Genomic DNA, 18,995 nt, shown 5'->3' with positions numbered 1-18,995 from the left:
ACAGCTGCATCAGCTATGGAGAATAAGGGAAGATTTATGTAACGGCATAGGGGGGCGACGGCTGGCATCGTCGTCGTCGTCGTCGTCGCGCGCGCATAGGATGAAAAGCAGTTTGCGGTCGATTCGAATAGCGCTCAAGAGTGCTTGCAGTGGTGGTGGCGCAGATACGCCTCTGTATATAACCGATGATTTTTATATTCGGCGACAGTCGCGCGATGCGCATTCTGCTTGGAAATTCGAGCCTCGTAGCGGCGTTATTTCGAGATGCTTGACGACGCAATCGCGGAATAACGATAAATGCGCCGGGGCTGCCGGTCATTCGTTGTCCGCTTCATTCGCTTTCGAGTTATGCTTGCGCGCGCTCGCGATGAATATTGGCTTTTTCCGTGCTGGACGTGGCCTCGCGCGAGCGCGCACTCGTGATTCACCGAGGGATAATGTTCGCGAGCGTATTGATTATTCGCGCATTATTCTACCGGCTGAGTTGTCCGGCTGTTTATGGCTGTTATCGCGAGCTCTCGATATTTTACGATATTCGCTGCTGAACAATATTTTTTTTGCGAAACGAAATCAATCCCAAGATAACGAACTTACGCAGACGAGAAGACGGTATCTGAGGAATTTCTTTTCTCGCTATGCTAAACCCGCGTCATTAACACAAACTACCCTAAATAACAGCGAATCGCCGCGCACGGCATCCGCTCATGCATATTCAGCCGCAAAAATCACATTCGCGAGCGGCGCCAGCAGAAGGGACGTCGCAAAAAAATACACTAGCGCAGCACAAAGGAGAAGAGAGAAGCGAAAAAATACGAGGCAGTCAAGTTTAATTGCATACCTTCCGCGTGTGTCGGAGGCAATAAAAGCGAGCCTATAGTCCTTGGCACCTCGGGATTTGTTTTTAAAATTTCCATCAGCGGCGCGCTTGGGGCTTATCAAACCGAAAACAGAGAGCTATAAGTGACTCTACCGAGAAGAAATAGACAGGAGAAACACGCACGAGAAAGAAGATCCCCTTAGCCGTTGTATTGCAACGCTCGCTTCGTCTTTATCTCCGAGCAGCACAGCTATATATAAGCAGACACGCAGTAGCACACAGTGAGGTATCGAGAATATGGCTAGGCAACAGGCTCGAGCGAGCGAGAGCGTTTCGCAATAACGTCGATGGCTTGCGGCGCGGTCTCTCGGGGCTCTCGCCGCTCGGTTTCTCTCCGAGAGCGAGGAAGCGGCTTATATTGCCTCGACTTGCGGTCGTCTTTGCCGCTGCCGCGATCCTTGTCGCTTATTTCGAGCTCCCTTCGCTACTCCCATATATATACTGCCGGCGCTGCGCTGGGAGGGAGAAAGAGGTTTCTCCGTGGTAGCCGCTATAGGGATACGGGAGTTTGATGATGAATACTGGAGAGCGGCCCGCGATGCTATACGGTTTACGGGGACGGCGAAAGCTCTCCCGGAGTAGCCAAGTTGCGGGATTACTTTGGACATTATGAGGTTAGATTAGTAATAGTTAATGCTCGCCTCGGTTAATTGTTTATATTGCGGATCTCGCGAGATGCTTGCGACGACGCGTTGTTCCGAGAGTGCAATAATAGCGCGTAACTGCAGTTGATGAACTGTTTTAACGCTGTTGTGATTGGGTTTTGGAACACTTTCGCAGTAGAAACGACCGGACCGGGTCAGACAAGATATCGAAATTAATCACGACCCCTGTTCCGGATAGAATCGCGCGAAGTAGATCGAAGATACCGAGAGCGGTGAATGAAAGTAGCGGGCGTTTCTCCGCGGCTGAGTCGGCATTGCATGGATCGGCAGTGCGATCCATGGCTGTCAGGTTATTCAATTGGGGGTGGTCTGACCACCCTCAGACTGTCACCGACCTCACCAGGAGCTTGCTCCGCGTTACTGAAGGTCACCTCTGCGCGGGAGACCGACGGGTCGACCCGTGGCTGCAGGCCACGCTGACAAAGCCGTGGGAGGCGCCTTGGGTACGCATACGCGTACATTTAAAAGTAAATGCCATAATTAGTATAGTGCGAGTTCACGCGCTCGTTCATCTTCGGGCTCCTTCGGCGCTCGCCGGCGAGCGCACGTTCGGCGATGCGATTTAGCGATAAGCGCGCGATCGAGCGAGAGAATGATCGACATGAGTCAGTCATCTCGTGCCCCTTGACCGAGATCCATTGTCGCGACTAATAAGCATTCGACGTTGTAACCTTCCGTTGATTCAATATAATCATTTTAAACCATTTACTCTATTTTACTCATTTATTGCACAAAACCTCGCCTTTATCCAGAACAATTTTTGGTACCGAAACCCGGGACAAATTATTTCGGGATTTTGCCGTGATCGGATAAAGTGATTTGTGCGCGTTAAATTCGCTTGATTCAGTCTGAAAACAATTTCGACAAAAAAAAAACAGTGAACAAAATCATGTCGTCAAAAAGAACGACTAGAACGGCAAGAAAGGCTGCGAATCAGGACACTTTGTGCGCGATTCAGCCGCCGGCTAAAAAGCCACGCCAGGAAGCCAAGCAGCCGAGGAAACCTGCCGAGAAGCCAGCGAGAGCAGCCACCGTCAGAAACCAGCAGCCGCCTCCGAGACAGCTGTCGCCGATCATCCAGGACCTGCCACCCGACAACAAGACGAGGAGAGGCAGCAGGACAGCAGCGACAGGGAGGACGAGGAGCAGGACGTCCAGGACAACAGGTCGGTGTCGTCAGCGGGACCTGCGCTAGAGCTTGACGGCGGCTTGCGTTTGCCGACTGCGAGGATGCCCTGGAAACCGACAAGGGTAAGAAATTGGCTTTCAAGTACAGCTCGGCCGAACAATGCGAATTCGACATGCGTTAGGCAGCCAGCGGGCTCGCAGTCGAATGATAATTTTTTGCGAAATAGCACGCGATTCAATATAATCATTTTAAACCATTTACTCTAGTTTACTCATTTATTGCACAAAACCTTGCCTTTATCCAGAACAACCCCATCGGCTCGCGCAACAGCTGCGGTGAAATCAATGCGGGTGTCCGCCTCTTCCCATACGAAGAAATCTTTCCACTCGCTCGTCGTCGCGTCCTTTCAGCGGCCGCGTCGTCGGCTTGTTCGCGTGGATTCCTCGAGTCTGGCGGCCATTTCCGTCGGAAGAATGGCTTTTCCGTGTCGTCGGAGCCAACGGTGGCCACCCGCATGTCGTCCCGACGCCGACTCTCGGACAAGGAAGTGAGAGGAAAAAAGAAGCTAGACGCGAGCCAGATGAATGCTCCCGTGAACACTCCGGGATCTTGGCTTTTGTAAGAGGCTAACGAAGACTATTGACGAGGTAAGCTATGGGCTTTTGCTTCCGGGATACGAGGTGGCGGGCTTTTTGTTTATTACTCCGAAAATCGCGGATTAGGAATACTATATCATCGAACATTTATCAAAGTTGTCGATCACCAATTACTCTATCGACTCTATACTAGGTATAAATATAAGATCTTTCAGCAATAATCTTCAAGAAACTGCAGCAGCTTTCTCATTTGAGAGAATCCCTCGGCTTCGTTTCCCCGCAGCGTGCGTGAGACAAAGAATAATTTCTTCTGAACCTGCCCCCTCTCGCACTTCCCAATGTCGTCTAAGAACATACAAGGTATAAAGATCCAAGATAGAAGGTGAGTGATTTTCGCTCCTAGGCGATCACTCTCTCTTTCTCTCTCGCGCGCGCGCATTCGAAAATTCGCGGAGCGCGCTCTAATTCCAAATAAAGCCTCTCGCGCGCATACTTCAACCTTCTCTCTCTCTCTCTCTCTCTCTCTCTCTCTCTCTCTCTCTCTCTCTCTCTCTCTGTTTCTCAAAAGCACAAAGCGCTCCAGCGTCGGGCAAAATAAAGAGACCTCAGAGGCGATGTCATTAACATCTTGATGGCGGCGTGTTCTCTCACAGGCATACTAAGGCGCGAGAGCCTTTTCCCGCGAGCTCTCTCCCGGGGATTTTTCTCTATCCCCCCATCTCTCTCTCACTCTCTCTCTCACTCTCTCTCTCTCACTCTCTCTCTCACTCTCTCTCTCTCTCTCTCTCTCTCTCTCTCTCTCCGCCTTTCTAACGATAATCGACGCTGAAAAAGAACGAGATAGCGAGAAACAGACAGCAGTAACAGCGCTTATACATCGCCGCAAAGAGTCTGGCGAATAAGAAAACACAGTGGAGCGACGAATAGGAGAAAAGCGGCGACGCCCGACACACGATGATTCTTTGATTGTACCCTGGTTCGACGTGTACAGGTGGAGACTCCCTGTACTGCGGATGAAATTGGCAGTGGAGTCTTCCGGAACGCAATCATCTGTATGGGAAATAAAGACACACAAGGAGAGAGAGAAAGCTGCTGCGCACTATCTTAAAAAAATTATGTCGGCGCCCATCTCGTGTCTCCATACTAGGCGCCAGAACAGCCAGGGATGGCAAAGGGAAGATATGAAGTAGCCGGAATAAAAGGGAGAGTGAGCCAGCTCCGTCAAACAGACACTTTGCCTCGTCTCATGCGACTCTCTTTCTTTCGTACCGAGCTTTATTCGTCTCTTTTTGCCTCTCACGTATCTCGAGCTTCCTTTTCATCCTGCTTCCGTTATCTTATTTGTCTAACTCAATCTAGAGCCTACGGAGGATACCGAAGAGAGACGGATATCGACCAGCAAGCCAGGAAATTAAATATCGAGGTGTGGTAGGATCGACCTCTCTGCCTTGATCACCGCACGCACGTCTCTTGTTATCGTATATAGGAGATTTCTACGTAAGAAGCTTATTGAATGTCTGCAGGCCATTGACCTGCGTATACGTGTATAGGCAGCTCTCGTACATGTATACCTCTATATCTGTGATAGATCCACTTAATGGCTTTGTTATGTTCGAATGAAGTTTATGCGTTGCAAGTATACCTCTTTGTTCGAGTATCAGATAAACTCGTACGATCATAACCATATATCAAAATAAAAATGCAGTATAACCTCTTCGACACGCGTGCGTGTGCAGTGTGCGCCTCGCAAATACATCATCGCCATTGAAGCTCGTTTGCGTTATTTTTTGTTTCAAAAAAAGAAACAAATTCTCCCGTAATAATACAGAGCAGAAATACATCCCTTACATGTGCCGCAGCTGACTTAGCACAATAGGTTAAAAGCAAGAGAGAGAGAGAGAGAGAGAGAGAGAGCTGTATATGTGTACGTGAGCATCGGGTTATGCGGATTGCCGGCGGCGTGTCGGACAAAGCAGCCGGAAAATAATACCTTTGATTTTTTCCTCTTCTTCTCGTTGTCCTTTCCTATATCCCCTTTGCTTTTCAGAGCTGCCGTGTCGAACACGCCCAATTTAGCTCTTGGCTTTTTACACTGGATATTCGTCCCCTTCGCGATTTATACCTCAGCACACGTGGCGGCAACTGGGCCCTTTGTAATGCACAATATCGCGCCCGAGCTATCGCCAATTGTGGATCGAACCTTTATCGGCGCCACGTTTTTATTTTGTTTCCAAACGCGACGATCATGCGCACATGTTTTTCTTGCTTTACTGCAAACTTGTAAAACATTACTGCTTGATATTTAAGCTATAATATAAGGTATTCCGCGTTATAAATATACTTGAGGTATTCGGAGTTATGTTGGTGTATTTTAAGAAAATATTCGTGTAAGTGTGTGGATTTTAAAATTTCTTGAACTATTCCAAAGTCGAGGAAAAAAAATTGATTTTCGATTTAGCCAACTAAATTAATTTTCCCCTACAAAAATTATTGATCGCAAAGAAAAACCGATAGCGCATCAAAAGATCCCCAGAAAAACTTTCCTCCTCCAAAACGCGTCGCTTCTTGCTCGTAAAGTAAGCGCATACAAGGATCCCAAAGTATAATCACCCGCTGACATAAGAAGGAAGAGCAGCGAGAGGCGAAGAAAGCAATGCGGCTCAGTATAGCAAAATAGAAAACCAGAGAATAGCGAGACGGCAGCAGAAAGAGAGATGCGCTAGTTGGCCCGGCCGGCTTCGACGTCGCGCCATCCAAACTGCACCCTACGAGCGCGATAACAATGGCACTGACATCGCGCCGCGCGCTCAGTATAGCGGAGGAAGACGATAACGCGCTCGCTCGCGCGTATCCACTCTTGCGCGCGCGCGTAATGGCAAAAATAAAAGGAGCAATAATGACAAAGACTCGCGGCTGGGCGCACTCGCGTGCACAACTGAAAAACCAGCAGTAGCGGAACGAGTGACGAAGGAGAGACGAACGAAAGAGAGGGAAAGATTCCTAAATAAGGAGCAGCAGTAAAACGCGAAAGCGCGCGCGCGTGTGTGTGTCGGGCGATTTTCGACGCCTCTTTTATATCGATGTCGATGCTGCAGTGATACAGCGAGCGAAGCACTTGCATTATACGCTTGTTCCCCCGAATGAATGCTTCGCCATAAAACGTGGAAATTTTCTGAAAGGGGACAGCCAGCCGAGCGCGAGACACGAGAGAGAGAGAGAGAGAGAGAGAGAGAGAGAGAGAGAGAGAGAGAGGGAGTAGTCGAGCTGCAGTCGTTCAAAGCGAGAGGCTGTTTTGCGGCGCTTCTGATTTTACGGCGAGGATTTTTATCAGTTCATAAATATTGATTGCGAGCGCTTTAATTCCGGGATGTATGTGTGTGTGTGGCCTGGATTTGAGGGGATAGAATTTTCAATGCAACGCCGAGGGGGACGTCGATTCGGATTTGACGATGTCGCGAGACGTCGTAATGTTGATCTCTTCCGTCCATGCATCTATATCGGAGAGCTAGAACTTTATCTTTTATATTCTAGGAATCTGAATTTCAAATCACGCGCTATGATGACAGTATGACAAGGACGACGATCATTGATTATGGTTATAATAATGTTCCCGACGTACGGGCGTGGATCGTAGTGAGATCAAAGATCGGCGGTCAAGTGTTCCAGCGCGTCATGCAAAATGTCGCGTAGGCCTCGTGGTATGTGTGGCCACTTGAATACTTGAGTATTTTTCTCTCCCTCTGGTGGATACACCCGGTAATTGGAGAGACCGCGGGGCGAGGAAAAGCCGAGATTTTCCTGCGCGGACGTGATTAAGATAAAACAAGCGAATCTTGTTGGGAGCATGTTGTCCGGATCGACTGCCATGAAGTGAAAGCATGGAGTCGTTGTTCTGCGCTTCGGTCGAGCTGGCGTGCGGATAGAAGTTTCAGTTATTGTTAGATTTATGGTTGACAATGAGTTGGCATGCGTTTAGGCTAAGATATTTTTTATATATGCGCTCTGTTACTGGCGTAGGTTTTTCTCTCAAGAGTTTTTTCCTGCGTCGCGGGCAAAAGCCTGAGTGAATGCAGGAACAGAGCAAAGACGTAATGTGAAGACGGCTACGACTGCGGAGCACGTGCGCGTTCGGGAAGAGAGGGTCTTTGTTCGCGGCGCGGCGTTTACGGCCCAGCGCTGCGCATGGCGCAGGGGTTGGGTCCGATTTTTTATAGCTTTTCGCGGAGGGAAAATTTCGAGATTTAGATGCATCGACATCTGGCGATTCAAACCGGCGGACGAGACCCGGGAAGAGGAATTCGAGTTTTGGGGACTTTGCGGGGGCGAGCGTCGCCCTGTGTGCTCTGCGGGGTCAGTCTGAATCGCGATACGGAACTGAGAGCTTCATCTTGTAGTTTTTGTAAAAATATAGTTTTTGCATTTTCTAATTAAATACTTACGAGTTTTTATTTTAGTTTGCGTTTTAATTGTATAAGTTTTTATCCCTTTATTATTTTCAGTCTAATCGATTTTAGCTTGATTTCATTTTTTTATAGTTTAAATAAATTTAGTCATTTTTTATTAGAGGCGCGAACTCCGAGCGCGTCACTGCTCCGGTGAGCAGCCACAAATAAGATGATAAAAATTAACGTATACGAGCTTTTGCAATAATTTATTCTCGTGCATTATTTACATCCATTCGTTATCGTACAGCAAAAAATCGCACAGCCCCTCGTCCCTTGCATAATTATATACACTGCACGCACTCCGAGACGCTCTCATTTTTACATGCCTCCGTCTCTCGCACTCAGACACTCGTAATTAAAGTTAATTAAGATTCATAATAAAGCAAAAATGCCTTCTGGGCCGGTGGAAAAGCTTCTCTTTCTAACTCTCTGCGTCTCCACGATGTACATAGTGCATAGACAAGTGTAGAAAGAGGATGAGGACTCGGCCGCCTTTTCGTAATTCTATCTTTAAGAACAAGCTAATAAAGTAAGGCAATAAACTCAAGTCAGCCTCACTTTCCATTCTCGCCCTGGCTTTCGCTTCTCGCATTGTTTTTCTTCTCCCCCCCTATCTCTCTCTCTCTCTTTCACTCTCTTATGTACATATATACTTATAGCGCACAGCTGCGCGCACTGGACGAAATTAATTAACTGCAAAATTAATTAACCCGCGCGAGCGAACGTTCCCGGCTTTTCTTTCTGATGCGGCCGGGGGAAGGACTTTTTCAATGGACCTGTCAGACGCGCGAGGAGATTAAAGGAGAAGACGGTAGCGCAGCAGCGACGCCTTATATACATGTATACAGCTACAGCACGCGACGCAGTAGCTCATCCTCGATCTTTGGATTACGGACTCTGTCTTCAGTTCTGTTTAACGTAATTACTCTGTAATTACTAAGCGCATACAAAGAATGTCGGAGTAGCTGGAGCTATACACTTATTTGAATATATTGCTGTATGATTATTATATTTTGAAAAAACTAAAATATTTTATTTTAATCAAAGCCGCGCACGAAAATTATTAAAAAGTCAACCCGTGATGAGCTCCTCAAATTAAAATAATAACCGCGAGCGCGTCAATTCAACCAAGCCGCAATGAGTAATTCGATACTCGAAGGCATAACTTTGATTACAGCCAGTTCCGCTAAAAGGCGCCTCGAAGAAATGGCAAATCCCATAGTGGCAGCCCGCAGGCCGTCGTTGGGCGTGTACAGCGTCGGTCTTTGAAAGCCGAAGTAAATGAAGGTGGAAGGCTGCGTAGCAGAGCTAACGGCCAGAGCGAAGGCGGCGAAAGTCGGATAAGGTATAAAAGAAGAGCGGCGGACTGTACTACTACGACTCGCGGAATGACTCGCGTTATTTCGTAAGGAGACCCGAGGCGCTGGTCGACTTGGCCGAGGGTGCCGGCTTCTTAAATGGTGTTTAATAAGGGTGCAATGGAGGCTTTTGCGCCGTTTGGGTGAGAATCTCACCCCCCGATATTTTTTGGGATCGTCATTGCGTGGGCGGGTTAGGTCTCTGTAAGAGATACGGATAACAAGCTTAAAAATTCTTTCAATTATTTAATACAAGATTCCATTGTGAGTAATTAAGCTATGTAGCGTAGTGTATTATGAATAATTCTTTGTTAAACAACAATATATTGTTCAAAGCTCCGCCTTCTCCACACCGCGAAGAAATATAAAATTTTTTTTTTAATATCCAGCCAAAACGTTGCAATATACACTGCAAATCGGAAAGGACGCGCGTGGGTCCAGCTACAGCTGAAAAGCAATTTTCTTCCTCACACGTATACACACATAGTGTACATAAATCCTCGCGCAAGCCAGCCGCGATATTGAATCAAACGCCGTGTGCAAGTGTGTATATACGTATATATACATATATACGCTCGCTGCACCCAAAGATGCAGGAGAGATAGCTTTATTTAGCGAGCTCGCGCAGTCACTAACTAGATACTCGAGAAGATAGAGCATATTATACCTATAGCTGTACACCCTATACATACACACACACATACACGCGCGCCTAGACGAGTCTTGGAATTCTCGGGAAAGAAATTTCATCGCTGCGTATACAGTAGGAGAGTATAGGCAGCGTGATTGTCGGTATATAAACGGATCAGTGAAGCTTGGGAGTCTATTGAGGGTAGAAGAGGATAAAAAATAAGACCGGATTTAAGAGGCGACTTAATGGTTCGGTCAGCGCTCGGCCGATGATGAGTTGACTTTCAGAGGGGGATCCGATCTGCTCGGAGTTTAATATGCCACGCATATAGCGTCGGATGAGTATATCGTGAAGAGATTGCAAAATAAATTCAACATCAAAAAAAAGAAGTTATTTCGCGAAGTCTTTGTTTGCCTTGAGAGCAGACAAGACCGAATTAAGTTTTTAGCTATATTGAGATTCGAATGATTTAATTATTACTGATTTTAAGATTTTCACTGATTTTAATATTTTTGAAGGAAATTAAATAAAATAACACTTTTTATGGGAAAAAGTCCGCAGACATAAAAAACCCAATTTATTAAGAAGAACACAAGAAAAACAAACGTTGATTAAGAATACAAAACTGCGAGTGAAGTCGACACAAAGAAAAACGCCGTTGAGCGCGCACGCAACACGCGGTACACGCAAATCACACATTCACATGCACACACGACTGTTCAATTTTATTGTTGCTGTCACAGTTTGACAAAAGAAAAGAAAACCGAACGTGGGTCGGTTGATGAACGCAACACGCGACTCGTGGGGTCCCGTATATACGTCGCTAGGCCACAACAAAGGCAAACCGCTCGTGGGTCGGTTATGAATAAAATGCGATTTAATTGAATATTAAACTCGCGATATTAGTTTGAACTTTATAATCGTAATCGCGTAAAGCAAAGTCAACAACGAGGAAGACTTCCGCTCGTTGGAATGGCTGTCGACTGACTGACCGGCATGCACCCGCACGGGAAGATGGCAAAAAACGTGGCGCGAATGCGCGCGCAAGAACGAAGCGCCCGGCAGGTGCTGCCACCACCTCGTGAGCCGTGTTGCGACGCAACATACTCCCGGGGAAGATTGCAGAATCGGAGTTATAATTTTACGAGATGACGCAAATAGAGTTCAAAAAAGATACAAGCAACGCTTAATTAATCGCAACATGAAGTTTATAACTAATTATATCGACGAACAATAACATATTTACAAACGTTAAACTTACATTTTAACGCTAATCTTGATTTTACTTGACAAGGAACAGACTAGACAAGTAAAAGATCAGTTTCCTTTGGAGTGACTGATCTGTTGATCACAGATGATTATCCTAATGAACAATATTTACAAGAGATAGCTTAAACCTATGAAGATAAAATACTACTTAATAACTAGAGGGAACCTCAACCATCTTGAAACCTAATACCCGAATTTTCCGTATTAAGCATCGCGTCGCAAAAGCCAAGCTTCGCGCTTGACTCCTGAGCTTCTGGCAGTAGAAATTCCGGATCTACTTCTCGCGGGCCAGGTATATAAGGTGCTACACAGAATACGACGTGGCTCAACTCATTTATGGCAAGCCAAATCGCGCACATCTGTGGCAAAAATCGGCATTACAAAACGACGCTAATGGTGAGGTTCCGATGCGGTCGCTAACGGTCATAACAATTTGTTAATCTAAGTCGTGGGAAGAATACACAAACGGGTGATGTTACGCTTGTAGATGCCGGTTGAAGTTTTGACAGAAGCTACTCGAGCGATGCCGTCACTCCCAGGATGTACCTCGACGATCACACCCAGTGGCCATCTTGAACAATAGGTGATATCGTCCATTAGAATCACCACCGATCCAACGATGAGTTCCGCAGTAGAGTCATGCCATTTTTGGCGGGTTTGCAATTCATGCAGGTACTCCTTATGCCATTTATTCCAGAAGTCCTGGCGCATTTTGGTAAGGAATTTGTACGTCGAGAGTCGATTTCCTGGAACTGAAAAGACAGATTTTTCTGGTAAGACATTGAATGGACGTCCTACTAATAGATGAGCAGGAGTAATGGACACAGGATCGTTGGGGTCAGTAGAAAGCGAACAGAGAGGACGAGAATTGAGGATTGCCTCAATTTGGATGAGAAGAGTGTTAATCTGTTCGTAAGTGAGTTTCTGATCCTTGAGAACACGCTTAAGATGGTGTTTGAAGCTTTTGACAGCTGCTTCCCAAATACCTCCGAAATGAGGAGACAGAGGTGGATTGAAATGCCACTCTATCCGTTTGGCAATGGCATAAGTGCCTATTGTCTTTCGAAATTCTGGAGTTTCAAAAAGATCATAAACTTCACGAAGTTCGTTACTAGCCCCAACGAAATTAGTGCCATTGTCCGAATAAACATGTTCGGGGACTCCTCTGCGGCTGATGAACCGATCAAAGGCAGCCATGAAACCTTCAGAGGAAAGATCGGTCGCCAGTTCGATATGTACGGCCTTACAAGCTAGACACACAAAAACGCAGCCATAGGTTTTGATGAACGACCTATTTCGATCCTTTTTTTCTTTGATTAAGATTGGACCAAAGAAATCTACTCCTACATGAGAGAAAGCTGGCGATTCATTTATTCGAGTCTTGGGTAGATCGGCCATTTGAGCATGAACGATTGTTGGCCGTTGACGAATACACTCCACACAATGTCTAACAACATTCCGCACTTGGTTTTTTCCATTGAGAATCCAATACTTCGATCTGATGGAAGAAAGAGTGGATTGAATTCCAGCGTGGAGATTGACACGATGAACCTGGCGGATAATCATATCTGTAACCGGATGTTTACTAGGAAGTAAAACTGGATGTTTTTGATTGTATGGAAGATCCGACAATTTCAAACGACCCCCTACCCGAAGTAACTTGTCGTCTTTGATAAAAGGATGTAAACTGCCTAACCAAGTTTTGAGATTGGGAAATTTTTTCAATTGACGAATTTCAATTGAAAAATTTTCGGATTGAACCATGAATATGATTTGATCTTCTGAATTTAATAATTCAGAGACCTCCAATGGTCGGATCAACTGGAGAATCTTGGAAATCCTATCCTTCGATTCGGAGATCTCTGGGAACAACCGTTCTGGTTTCTTTTGAGATCTGATTCGTTTCCAACGCAGAATAAAAGCAACAACCCTCACAAATCGTTCAAAACTCGAGAAACGCAAATAGATTTCGCTGTATGCAGGCTTGGTAAGAAAACAACCAGCCCTTTTGAGACCTAGAGTTACCGATGAGCAAGGAGTGGATGATTCAGGCCATTCTCCTTCGGGAAGACGTAACCAATCAGGACCAGAATTCCACAAAGAATTAGCTAGAAATTCAGATGGTAATTGGCCTCTGGAAAGTGAGTCAGCTGGATTGTCTTCAGACTTAACATGTCGCCAATGCACGATGTCTGGTAACGATTGGATGTACGATACCCGATTAGCCTCGAAAGTTTGCAATACGTGAGGAGATTTCTTTAACCAAAAGAGAACGATGGTTGAATCGGACCAAAGGTAGATCTGATCAATGGAAAAATGGAGTTGAGATTTAGACTCAGAAAGGAGCTTTCGAAGAACTACAGCCGCGCTGAGTTCTAGCTTAGGAATGGTAAGTCCCTTCAGAGAAGCCACTCTAGATTTACTGCAAAGCAATCGAATAGAGACATGTCCAAGAGCGTCAGATGATTTGACAAATAGACATGCTCCGTATCCAGAAATACAAGCATCGCAAAATCCATGAAGCTCGCTCCTAATGGGATTCGCAATCAAAATCGTGCGAGGAATTGAGAATTCCGTAAGAAGAGGCAACTGAATAGAAAACGAATGCCATTTGGTATAGACATCCTGAGAAAGAGATTCATCCCAATTTACCTTAGATTTCCAACAGTCTTGCATTAATACCTTAGCATACAAGATAATTGGTCCTAACAATCCAAGAGGATCAAAGATCTTGGATATCTCTGATAGGAGCCTTCGCTTGGTCACAGTAGTCTCGTTATCCATTTTTACAACTGTATATTTTAATTGGTCATTCTCGGAATCCCAAATGATTCCCAGCGTTTTCTGGATTGGAGTCTCTTTGACCATGTGATCCAACTCGAAAACTCCTGAATCTATTTTGTCCAAAATAGATCGATGGTTCGATGCCCATTTTCGAATCAGAAAACCGCCTCGACGCAGCAACGCAATCATTTCGTCACGAATGGCTAAAATCTCCTCGAACGAATCCGCTCCGGATACAAAGTCGTCGACGTAAAAGTCGCGAATAAGCAATTTGCTAGCTCGAGGAAAATCCTTCGCTTCATCGTGAGCGAGTTGATGAATTGTGCGTATTGCTAAGAAAGGGGCAGCAGCCATGCCAAAAGTGACGGTATTTAATGCCCAAGTTCTCAATTTTCCTGTTTTTGGATCAGGCCAAAGTACCTTTTGGAATTTTCGATCTTCTGGATGGACAAGAATTTGACGGTACATCTTTTCGATGTCCGCTGTTACAACGAATAGATGGCTACGAAAACGTAAAACTTGCTCGAAGATGGTGTTTTGAATAGTGGGACCCACAAGGAGAATATCATTAAGCGAAATGCCTGTCGAAGTTTTAGAGGAAGCATCGAAAACAACCCTATACTGCGTGGTTTCGCTGGACTCCTTGACCACAACATGATGAGGCAGATAACAGCCGTCTTCGGTGTCGTCATTAGGAGTCATATGACCTAAAGTGATGTATTCTTCCATAACTTTGTAATAGTCAGCCTTTAACTTAGGATCTTTCTCGAACCTTCGTTCAAGAGAATAATAACGACGAAGGGCCTGTGATCGAGAACTACCTAACTCAAACTTGTTGTCCTTAAAGGGTAAGCGAACCGTGTATCGACCGGAGACAGGGTCACGAGTGGTGTGAGCGACGTAATGCTCTTCGCAAGCTATTTCTTCCCGAGATCTTACGGGTTCATTAGGAAATTCTTCGATTTGCCAAAAACGTTCGAGAAGTTTGTCCACTTTAACGATGTTACATGAAGCTTGTTTTGAAGAAGTAAGCGGGTCTACACCTCCAGCTACTAACCATCCTAACCTAGTTTTTTGTAGGATGATCTCCGATCGAGTTTCCTCGTTACGCAATTTAATCTGTCCTACCGCAAAGGTGGACAAAGTAGTTTTAGAAGCAAGGAGCAGATCGATGGGTTTAGGCAAATGAAACTGAGGATCGGCGAGTTGAATATGTTTCGGGATGTCAAAACGATCGCGAGGAAAAGCTTCGTTAGGCACGGCTTCTGCGATATTCGGAACTAGCAAAAGGTGTAAATTAGCTTGAAATTTGTTATAACTCGATTGCAAAGTAGTTGAAATTTGACTCTTTGAAACAGTGCACAGTTGGTCAACTGCTCCTATGTTAACGAGGCAAGAATGTTCTATTAAATTTAATTTTTTAGCAAATTTTTCTGAAACTAGATTTACGTTGGAACAGGTATCAAGCAGAGCACGTGCCACGATAAAATTTCCTCGAAAATCTTGAATCTTGACAACAGCAGTTGTCATCAATTGAGAGTCCATGGGAAAAGCAACAGAAGTATATGTGTATCCATGGAGTCATGATTGAGGATTCGAAGAATTAGGAACCTCTTTAGTTGAAGATTCAGAAGTCTTTGACGCCTCTGGCGCCTTCGACGACTGCGATCCAGAACCCTTATCATTGTGGAGTTTTGTGTGATGAGCCTTCGAACACTTCTTGCAACGGTGTTCACTCTTGCATGGAAAAGGATGTTTTCCGAGACAATTGCGGCACACCTTATTGCTGTTTACGAATTTCCATCGTTCTGAAACGGACAGCTTCTCAAAATCAACACATCTGAATAAATTGTGTTCGCCCTTGCATTTTGGACAAGTGATTTGAGAAGCTTGAGAAGTTGAAGACACTCCAGAAGTGACCAGAGAACGAGCGTTCTGTTTCGGGTTCTTAGAATGCGATTGCGGAACGGCTTCCCCAGAACGTTTTCTGCTATTGGGAGCAGTCGAAAAAGTGCCATGCAGAGATTGCAGTTTGAACACTGTATTGTCAATAAACTTGAGAAGATCGTCCAACTTAGGGAAAGCATTGGGTTCTAGTCTATCTTGCCATCTACTAGAAACTGCAGGAGGTAGACACCTCTCTATTATCCTAACAACTAAATCTTCGCTAGGCGCTCTTCCCAAGCGCTCAAGAATATTGAGACGTTGGCGAACGTTGTCCACCAAAGATGACAAATCCTCATCGCACGCCTTCTGCAAGCGAGGAAGATCTAACAGAGCATCTAAATGTTGATTTGCGACGATACGCTTTTGATCGTAAAAACTGAGAAGACTGGTCCAAGCCTTCTGATAATCGGCTTCACACGGATCGTAATGGGACACCTTTGCTAAAGCCGCTCCTGTGAGCAGAGAAAACAACTGACCGGCCTTCACGGCATCCGATATGTCCGTACGAGTATGAACGAGCGTGGTGAATTTGCTCTTGAAATGGGACCAAGTTTCACGATTACCGTCAAACATAGGCAGTGATACCTGAGGAATTTTGGGAAGAGCCTGATGCTCCGCGAGAACGATTGTACTCGCATTCAGAGTGGAATTCGCAATTGGGATTGGCGGATCAACACTCCGTTGAAGTTTCTCAACAGCAGCGCCAACCTCAAAATAACGATCAGAGAGATCGGGAAACGAACCTATCGAAGGATTGTCGGGATCTAACTGGGAAAGTTCATCATTGTACTTCATGTACTCCTTGTGTAATGAAGACAAAATATCCAACCTTAACTTCGCATTGGTTGCCTCTGGGTTGGCACCCTTGACATAAGTTTCGACTCTCGTTATTTGAGATTCGAGTGACTTATATTTTTGTTGAATGTATGCAACACGCTTGCTTTGGTCAGCAGTGAGAGACATTGTTGAAAAATATGAATGTAACCAAAAAAGGAAAATAAACTTTTAAATAACGTAAAAAGCTAGTTATACGAAAAAAATTGCTTGGCCTTTAGATTACACAAAATGATTTTAATTTACTGAAGTTACTCTAGTCCAAGCAAAGGAATAAATTCAAGAACTTGATTAATTATTATAAAAAATTTAAATTATAACGAAGTGAAAGGATGATACAAGGCAATAAAAAATAAAAAAAAAAAAAAAAAAACTTTATAAAATTCAATTAAATTGACCAAGAAAAGATAACTAATTGCGAATCGTTATTTTCGAATAACGAAGCAACGCAACGTCCTAATAAATTTCCGAAACCGTGGAGAAAACGATTCCGGAAAACAAAATATAATAATCGGATAACTATTCGAAAAAACGCTTGCGGAAAACTCAAACGAATGCAAGTATATGATTAATAGAGGCGAGAGAATTGAAACAAAAACTTATCTTAATCACAATCCTGGACATCCTTCACGACGAGATGGCCAGCTGGGTGGAGAGGTGACCTGGTCGTGGAGTGACGGCGGCAAGACAATGATGATGTTGATAGAGTTGGATGACGTCACGCTCGACGAAACTTTCGGCCCTTTATGACGCGAGAGTTTTTCGCAGAATCGCCACCGATACACCGGTTGCCACGCGCACAACGGGTCGGCACTTGTTTGTGTGACGTCACTCGCGAACGATAGTGAGGAAAGACCTCACAGGAGGCACCATGAAGAGATTGCAAAATAAATTCAACATCAAAAAAAAGAAGTTATTTCGCGAAGTCTTTGTTTGCCTTGAGAGCAGACAAGACCGAATTAAGTTTTTAGCTATATTGAGATTCGAATGATTTAATTATTACTGATTTTAAGATTTTCACTGATTTTAATATTTTTGAAGGAAATTAAATAAAATAACACTTTTTATGGGAAAAAGTCCGCAGACATAAAAAACCCAATTTATTAAGAAGAACACAAGAAAAACAAACGTTGATTAAGAATACAAAACTGCGAGTGAAGTCGACACAAAGAAAAACGCCGTTGAGCGCGCACGCAACACGCGGTACACGCAAATCACACATTCACATGCACACACGACTGTTCAATTTTATTGTTGCTGTCACAGTTTGACAAAAGAAAAGAAAACCGAACGTGGGTCGGTTGATGAACGCAACACGCGACTCGTGGGGTCCCGTATATACGTCGCTAGGCCACAACAAAGGCAAACCGCTCGTGGGTCGGTTATGAATAAAATGCGATTTAATTGAATATTAAACTCGCGATATTAGTTTGAACTTTATAATCGTAATCGCGTAAAGCAAAGTCAACAACGAGGAAGACTTCCGCTCGTTGGAATGGCTGTCGACTGACTGACCGGCATGCACCCGCACGGGAAGATGGCAAAAAACGTGGCGCGAATGCGCGCGCAAGAACGAAGCGCCCGGCAGGTGCTGCCACCACCTCGTGAGCCGTGTTGCGACGCAACATATCGTTTTTATTGAATAATACATTCTTTTTTTTTCAATATTCGACGTTGAAATTTGGGATTTGCTTGGGCTGAAGACTATATGGATGTGGAAATGTTATATATTTGGAAAATCCTGCCTTTCAATTCTGTCTTCTTCATCAGTTAATTGTAGTGAGTAAAAAGTATAAAATATGACCGATTATCGGATAATGCAGATTAAGAGCTTTCCCATTACTGGAAATGGATGAGCTGTCCACTCCACTGGTTTTAAACATTGATTAAACAGGTATGTCTATATTTGAAAACCAAAGGATACTATGGTTAATGTACGAAGCAATAATACAATTGTCAATTGCATATCGGTGAATACTGGAAATATTTCAAAGCACAAACGACTTTATACATAGTAGAATAAAATATACAATTAAAAAGAACTATTTCCTTCCCTTTCTTTACGTACACCTTCAAACCCTCAAAGTCTTGATACACTTAACTTCAATAATATTTGCTACATTCAAAGCACGGAAGAATCCTTTTACAGAACCTGCAGTGAATAATTAAATTACACTCCAATTCAAAGGGAATGAATTCATCACTTTCATGTGCATAAAACCAAATTAACCAAGACTCTCGCACTACGCTCCGACGCGTTACGTCATCACTTTGAGCCCCCTTACAAAACCCGTCATCCGTAAAAATAAACCAGCAATACGTTAAGATCTTTCATCGCAGGCATATCGCAAAGAGACGTAATGATCCGTTAGACACCCTCCACGTATACTTCTGCTGCATACAGAAATTCTTAGCTGATCCACCGATGTCCACAAGCAAATATAGACCGCCATGTGAAGC

The 18,995-nt window shown here is 44.6% G+C and overlaps 1 protein-coding gene across 6 annotated transcripts in view; it reads right to left on the bottom strand.

Annotated features, from left to right (window-relative positions):
* The window catches only part of LOC100116528 (glutamate receptor 1), a 332,198-nt gene that overhangs the window by 151,441 nt on the left and 161,762 nt on the right, over positions 1-18,995 (bottom strand). The window contains exon 1 of one of the 6 annotated variants that reach the window (XM_031921249.2): positions 11,450-16,894. The exons of the other annotated variants lie outside the window; for them this stretch is intronic. Coding sequence (XP_031777109.1) covers positions 11,450-15,299 — 3,850 coding nt within the window. The 5' untranslated portion in view covers positions 15,300-16,894. Of the gene's footprint in view, positions 1-11,449; positions 16,895-18,995 lie in introns of those variants that run through there. 6 annotated transcript variants of the gene reach the window in all.

Source organism: Nasonia vitripennis, chromosome 1 (assembly GCF_009193385.2).
Source record: "Nasonia vitripennis strain AsymCx chromosome 1, Nvit_psr_1.1, whole genome shotgun sequence".
NCBI lineage: Eukaryota > Metazoa > Arthropoda > Insecta > Hymenoptera > Pteromalidae > Nasonia > Nasonia vitripennis.
The sequence above is the reverse complement of the archived record's forward strand: the minus strand, read 5'-3'. Positions and strand labels throughout refer to the sequence as shown.